Source organism: Poromitra crassiceps (assembly GCF_964638095.1).
Source record: "Poromitra crassiceps genome assembly, chromosome: 1".
Taxonomy (NCBI): domain Eukaryota; kingdom Metazoa; phylum Chordata; class Actinopteri; order Beryciformes; family Melamphaidae; genus Poromitra; species Poromitra crassiceps.
This window is the reverse complement of record NC_139623.1, coordinates 10445525-10453339: the sequence shown is the minus strand read 5'-3', so window position 1 is coordinate 10453339 and position 7815 is coordinate 10445525. Positions and strand designations below refer to the sequence as shown.

Here is a 7815-nt window from a genome sequence, read left to right as displayed (position 1 = left end):
CTCTATGCTGGGATGCAGTTGAAGACAGTTTGCTCGAGACCACACAGTTCCTATAGTTATCTGTCAAGTTATGACTCATGTGCAGACCACACAGAAGGGGGCAGTATTTTTCAAAAAGAAATATAGCCTTTCATTGGTCTCTGGGTTAATTGGTTTGCAGCGTTCAGTGGCTGTGCCCTTTGTGTGTGTAATTGATGTGTCATTTCAACAAAATCAACAAATCAATGCACCTGGTCCACTTCTGGTGCAACAGTCAATGTCAGCGGGTCAGCGCTTTTCCCAGGCCGAGCTATAACGACCGATGCAGGGTCTATCATTTCAGACATGTCAGTGGCACATCTTTGGATTAAAGAGGGTTCAGACAGACAGAAACGCCGCAAAGAGAAGAACGTCCATCCAACAGACTGGGAAAGAGCCTTCATCACTAAATCATCTTCAATCATTAAATCTGGGATCCACTATTCACCAGTTGGGCTGTGTTTCTCTCTCATGCTGCATGTTGGAGGGAAGTGGAATAGAGCTGATTGCACATTAGCTGGGAGGAGAGTATCTGCAAACGCTGCCGACTGATGCCAATGCTTTGGTCTGGAATCATTTGCCTAACTCAAGAAGACTGATGATTACTTATTACCATAGCTTAAGGCATCTTTGCTTGTTTTCCTTAACTCTACGTTTTCTTGATTTGGATTTTATTTACTGTTTCTGAAACAGTATTTACTGTTCTTCTTTTTTATTCTATACATAGAGTCAATACGTAGACGATGTGAGCTTGGAGTTGTGGGGTTCTATCTGCCTTCAAGATAGTTCTGAGATTCAGCGTTCATTGAATTGAATGGAGATTAGCTTAGTTTGATCTCAAAATCTGTTTTCTAAAATCCCTCTGCATGTGTCGATGGGCATGGAGTAGGTTCAACATGATGTAGCGTGTTGTTTGGTTTGTTGATGTGTTCATTCCTTGTTTATGGTTTGTAAATTTGTAATAGATACTGTATAACGGGTGTGATTTGGAATTGTGTGAGAGCCCTTATCTATATGTCTCTGTAAATACTATGTTGATTTTTTTGTTATTGGATTGTTTATTATGTAAGGGTTAATGCACGACGAGGTGTCCATTATCAGAAATGAATGGACGACGCGGAGGCGTGAACCGTCCGAGGCGAAAGCCGAGGATGGTTGCTTCCGCAACCACTTCGAGGTGTCCATGATAATGGACACCTCGAAGTGCATTAACCCGCTTATACTATGGTCACTTGCCAAAGAAACAAAACAAGACCATTTATATTTTCATGCATTTTGCAATCAAAATCTAGTTTTCATAACCTTGAATATGAGTTGAGAAATAGGGAGACAAAATAGTCCCCTTGGCTGCTCAAGATTAGGCTATCATTGGATAAAATGGCCGCTTAGTGCCTGCACCTGGCACAATTCTAGAGTCAAGCTAACTAATAATTTGGCCAATTGTATGTAACAACATACAAAATAAAACGGCAATGTCTAAGAATGCAACGCCATGTAACTGGCTCGTTTAAACTCACATTCCAGGGAATTACGTGTCTTATAGACGTAAAAGGCGTGTGCTATGCTCGGAGTAGACTGAAAACCATCTGAAGCTTTCAGTATGTTGGAGTCCAGGTATGTTTTGTACAAGAAAGTCTCTGTGTGTTGCTGTTAACTGCCCATTTTGTTGTTTTCTTTTTGTTGATCTTATCTTTTTCCTCTTCGACTTGATTTGTATCAGTGATAGAGGCAGCGCGCGCTCTCCCAGAGCGCCTGGCTGCTGCTTGCTGCAAGTTGTAAACAGAGGGTTTTACAGTTGACAGCTGAGAGCCCGGCTTCTGTCAGCTGACCAGAATGAAAATCAGATTTCTAAATAGCCGTTATTTTAATAAACTGAGCAGACAGGGGTAATCTAAATAGTTACTTTGACTAATTTCTTTTTCTAAACTTATAAAAGTGCCATATTAACCCTTAACGGTGGTATAGAGCTCAAACGGCTCTGTCGTGATCCTGGCGCATTGATATGAACGGTGAACAGACCATTTAGCTAGGTGTACATTATCACTGTACATTATCACAAATTAATGGACACCTTGCAGCCAATCAGAATCGAGTATTCACCCAGACCATGGTATAATATTATGTACATGTATATTGTTTTGTTTAAGCGTTGTTCATTTCTATGTTGTGTCTGAGGACCCCCTCGGAAACGCGAGGGTGCATCTCAGGTTTTTTTTATCCTCTAATAAAACGTTGAAATGAAAAATGACTCGGAAAGAGCCTTTATCATTAAATCATCTTAAATCATTCAATCTGGGATCCACTATTCACCAGTTGGGCTGTGTTTCTCTCTCATGCTGCATGTCGGAGGGAATAAGTCTCTCTCTTCCAGGCTGAAGAGTGCTGATTGGACACGAGCATCTGCAAATGCTGCTGACTGATGTGCATGGTTTGTTGGACAGACAGCTGCATGCAGTGAGCTGCTAAAAACTCATCTCTCTCTCTGCCTTCTTCTCACCCTGCACGCCATTCACGTACCCGTCCCTGCCTGGTCCTCCTCCTGCTGTGCCTTCTCCTGCAGAGGCTGAAGGAGCTCAAGCAGAGGGAGTTTGCTCGAAACGTGGCCTCCAAATCATGGAAGGATCATCGCAAACAGGAGAAAGCTGTCAGACGCCTGCACCAACTAGCACAGCTGCAACAGGAAAACCATCGGTGAGTGGGAGGAGTGTGTGTGTGTGTGTGTGTGTGTGTGTGTGTGTGTGTGTGTGTGTGTGTGTGTGCGTGTGCATGCGTGCGTGTGTGGAATGAGACCAGCGGGCAGAGTCCAGGAGGGTTCGAGTGCGTCACATCCAGTCACTGTTCCTTACGTTTGATGGATGTGTCCACAGATGTCAGAGCACTCAGCTGGTCCAGATAGGCCACAGGTGAAGTCAATATTACATGAAGACTCAGAGAGCAGAGGGTCTGATGGGAGATGGAGTTCTAGAGAAGAAAATAACAGTAGAAATGTGTTTGCTATAAAGCAGTAAATAACACGAGTGAAAATAGTGTTCATCGATATAACTGATGTGCCTTTCGGCTACACACAGCTAAAGCAATCAAAACAATTGGTATTAAACCATCACAACACTTCATCATCGACTTGCAATTGTGTGCATTGAAGAGTGCTTTTCTCTAATCGAGTGATTGTGCTGTGTGAATAGCTATGACTGCCGCTATCATGCAGTGCTTTCCATTGCCTTTGGCATTCTTCATCTCTATAGTTTTGACTTTGTATTACTGACATTACATTTCCTCTATCAATACTAATTGGACAATGTATTATTTTCATGATGCTTTTGCCTTTCTTTCTATCCAGTATAGAAATAGAATGTATAGAAATGAAGTTGAAGTGAAGTGAATGGTTTTGCTGTATATTTCTCCTGTCACCTGCTGTTGCAGAACCCCTGGGAGGAGCCGTGGGCTAAGAGGTGCGGTCAGGTCTGTGAGCCAGCAGCAGGACAGAGACATTGAGCAAAGGGAGTGCAGCCCTGAGGACCGACCTGAACCCTCCACCCACATCCAGAGATCCCCTCCTACACGGCCCAGGACAGCACTTCTCCGCATCCAGCCAGAAGATCCATGGCAACATCCGTTCTCCCATCCAAACCCTGCTTACCCTCAGAGTCGCTCCCAACCCCCCCTGCTGCCCGCTCCTCTAGGAGAATCCACCCCAGTCCCACATCCGGCCTCCAACACAGAGCCTAACCCAGCAGTAAACCTCCAGTCTCGCCTGGGCCTGTACCCCCAACTGCCTCTCCCCGGGCGGGGGAGAGACGGCGGCCGGCTCGGGGTGTCCTTCTGCTTCTCCCGCAGGGGACCCAGACTGGAGCCCCCAGCCTCCGTCTTCTCAGACCTGGAGGAGGAGGAGCGAGAGAAAAGAGAACAAATGAAAGAAAGGAGAAAGGGGATGATGGAAGACATAGATAAGGAGAATGGAGCTGCACGGGAGAGGGCCATAAGGAAACTCAGCACACGGACGGAGCAGCAGCCTCAGTCCAGTTCTGACAATATGCACGCTGCGCAGCCAGCTCCCATGAGAGGGGAGGGGGAGACAGAGAAAAGAGAAGAATTGAAAGAGAACTTTTCCATTGCCACAGAATCACTTCTTAGTCGGGACCATGAAATGGACCTTTCACTCTTCTCGCCGCCACGGACCCACATGGCAATTTGGGGGACGGTCGTGCCGGGAGCACACGTCCACACTGATCGCACAGGCAGAGAGACGGAGAGAAAGCAAGAAAGAGACGGGGAGAGGAGCTATATGTGTGTGATGGGGAAAGATGGCTCGGCCAGTCTGAGGTGGCCCGTCGGTTTAGTGAAGTTCACCAAGTCTCAACCTCACCTCTCCTACAGCTGCAACCCACTCTGCTCGACCCCCCGACTACCTGATCAGAGTCCTGCCCAACTCACCGAGGGCCTGCAGCAGTTGCACCCATATCAGTGCTGTGCTTTCTCAAATGGGTCTAATTCACGGGTACCAGATACTGTTACAGCAGAGACTCAGTCCTGTTTAGAAAGACAGACAAGAGATGAGATGAGAGCACACAAACAGAAAGAGGCAGAGGATGAGAGCATCAAACAAGAGACACATATCAATGTAGAGCCAGAAGCACACCTGTTCCTGAAGAACAAAAGCCTTTCATCATCAGACATAGGGCTGGAGAGAGGAGGACACAGTGTGGGCATGGAGAAGGCAGGGCTGCTACCAGCCGCCCAGCCGTTTGACCTTGCTCACAGTGACAGCTCTGATACAAACTCTCAGAATCCTCCGGGAGGCAGATTAAGGGGTGTGAGAGAGATCAGGGAGAGAGCCGTCACAGCCCTGAGCTGTAAATTAGAGTCTGTCGCCCCCCGGCCGGGCGCACGGACGACTCGCATCAGCTCCGCCCCCCGGCCGGGCGCACGGACGCCTCGCGTCGGCTCATCCAGGTGTGAGTGTGGGAGTGCGACAATGTGTGGCGAGCGTGCCGGCAGGCCGCGGCCGTGCGTGGGCATCTCAGAAGTGTCGCGCAAAAAGAGAAAAGCCGGCGGCGCAAAGAGACACAAGCCTGCGAGGAGGAAGAAGAAGAAGAGGGGAGAGAAGGCGAACGTGTCAAACAAGCGTCGGTCGGTGAGGCGCAAAGTGAAGAGTGTCGTCTCCACGGTCTCCTCCACCTCGGCTGGCAGACAGAGGAGAGACATAGAGGCTGCGGGGAATTGGGAGCAGAGGAGGAGGAGGGAGAGGGAGAGGGAGAGGGAGAGGGAGAGGGAGAGGGAGAGGGAGAGGGAGAGCGGGGGGAAGAGGAGGAGGAGGCGGGCGTGGGGAGCAGGGGGGAGGAGATGTGAAGCCGAGCCAGTATCTGTCTCTGTCAGGAAGAGGAGGCCTCACAGGAGCTGCAACACAGAGTCCCAGATAGTGGCCGACAGAGAGCAGGCAGAGCTCTCCTGCAGGCACACGGCAGACAGACACGCAGCAGAGAGGGAGGGAAGGAGAGACGCAGAGGCAGCGACTTTTCCCTGGCGGTCTCACCTCTCGTCGCGCTCCTTCTCACCGGGATGCACCTCAAAGTTGTTTTGGGAAAGAGGTCACCATAGCAACCCCAGGAGTTTCATTGACTGCTGTTACCCTGACAACAGCTGTGGCAGGAGCAGCCCGGCGAGAAAGAGAAAACTCCTCCACGGGGACAGGAAAGGCGTTGAGAGTAAGAGGAGTAAGAGGAGTCTGGGGCTTTGTGAAGCCTGGGAGGAGACAGAGAGAGGGAGAGGTGGAGGAGGGCACAGGGTGAGCAGGGACAGAGGAAGCCTGGTTTCAGACACAGAGCAGTGGGAGTGGGTTAGGGGAAGCCGTCCTGGAGGCAGTGGAGCGGGCTGGGCGAGGCCCGGGTGGAGGTCAAGAAACCGAGCGGTGGAGTGGGATCAGCTGGCCAGGTTCAGCCCCGGTCCTCACGAGTGGAGCAGGAGAAGCAGACGCCTGAGCACAGAGGATGTAGACTGGGAGAGGTGCAGCTTGGACAGATGGACCTGGGGCAGCAGCAGCGACAGCTGGGAAGACAGGGCGGCGCACGGGTCCACGTCAGCCTCCAGGACAGGGGCTGACAGCAGAGACAGCCCCGGCTGCGTGTGGAGGTGGGCAGGCAGCAGACACTTCTCTAGCCCCGAGTGCTGGAGGAGCAGGCAGACGACACACAGCCTCCACAGCGGGTACACCACATGGGATAGCCCGGGCTCCTGTAGCCCCAGCAGCAGCAGCACCAGTGTGTCTGAGCTGAGCAGAGAGTGGAGCAGGAGCAGTACCTGCTCAGGACTCACTGTGGCTGGCTTGACAGCGAGCTCCTGCAGGTCCTCCTCAGGAGCTCAGCGTGAAACTGTGGGACTCTCACCGCCTCAGGTAAAGAAGCAAAGCAGCCCCTCATCCACCTCGTCCAGCCTAACCTCCAGCTCCCTCTCTCACTGCTCACCCCACAGGGGGGCCAGCCGCAAGACAATGGCCACAGGCTCTTTCCCTCTCTCGCTCCCAGGCCTCAAAGCACACAAGGTGGTCCATAGTATTCATGTGAAGGCTACACAGTTAACAGAGCCCATCTCAGAGTCGGAGAATGGTCCTGGACCCACTGCCTCTGTCACCACCTGCAGCTCAGGCAGAACCCTTCCAGCAATATCCCCCGCCAAGTCTCTGCTGCACAAAGCAGCCAGGGCATTGCCTCTCCCTCTGATAGGAAAATTACCTGCGATCCAGAGAAGGGTCAGGAGGAGAAAGGGACTGCTGGAGAAGAGTCAACAGTGTCTTCAGGACATTGTTGACTCAAACACCGACAGCGCGCCGTCTCTCTGCCGTTCACCGCTCAGTTGTCAGGACGACAAACAGACCGGCGGAGAGACGGCTCCACCAATCAGCTTCAGCGCTGAGGAGATGGACAAATACCGCCTCCTCCAAGAGCAGGCGAGGGAGCACATGCAGAAAGTCCTGGAGCAGACACAAGAGAGTGCAGAGACACAACCGGCCGTTTACACACGCGGCTCACAGATAGAGACCTGCGGAACCTCCGGGGAACAATACACACTGCACAGCCCTCCACAGACACACACCCAATGCGTTCACACAGATCCAACACAACCACAAACACAGGCACAGCACACGCTCCGGGTGACTCTCTCGCTCGCGCACGTGACCCCGCGAGAGAGCTACACCCGACCCATCGCCCTCCTCACCTCCTCCTCGCCCTCTCCCTCCTACCCGACTCCCCTGCCTCACCCCCTGCACCCCTCTCTCCCCCACCACCATCTTCACCTCTCCCCCTTCTCTATCTCCTCCTTGTTTCCCTCCATCCTCTTGTCCCACGCCCCCCTGCCCCTCCTGCCTCCCTCCCCTGCAGCGTTCCACCCAGGCCCGCTCGCCTTGCACCCCTTGAACCCGCAGCCCTTCATAGACAGAGCATGGCCAATGAGGTTTCAACAGAAGGCCTTATGATTCTCAGTCTGGCAACCATGTTATCGCAGCACAGTCAGCAGAATAAAATGTCTGCAAAACACACGTTTGTGAACCAGAAATACCTTGGATATCAACATTTGGAGACAACGTAACCTAGATCTGTAGTGGCCGCATCAATAGAGAGGCAAAGTGACCGCCTACTTCCTGCTTCAGCACTGTACCAGAGATTTTCATCCGCCATTTATCTTCCCATCGACATTTCGTAAAATGCTTATAAAAAGAGTTTTACTGGTTCAAACCAAACGTTCAGCTGACGCTATAATTGGGGGAGACCATAGAACATTTCACTCGGACCACAAACAAAACAA

General features: G+C 51.3%; 1 protein-coding gene across 1 annotated transcript in view; it reads left to right on the top strand.

The window, feature by feature from the left end:
• The window catches only part of znf804b (zinc finger protein 804B), a gene marked incomplete at both ends in the record, with an annotated part of 56757 nt that extends 49271 nt beyond the window's left edge, over window positions 1-7486 (top strand). The window contains 3 exons of the mRNA XM_083649290.1: window positions 2579-2709; window positions 3439-5201; window positions 5349-7486. Coding sequence (XP_083505416.1) covers window positions 2579-2709; window positions 3439-5201; window positions 5349-7486 — 4032 coding nt within the window. The remainder of the gene's footprint in view (window positions 1-2578; window positions 2710-3438; window positions 5202-5348) is intronic.
• Window positions 7487-7815: the final 329 nt, after the last annotated feature.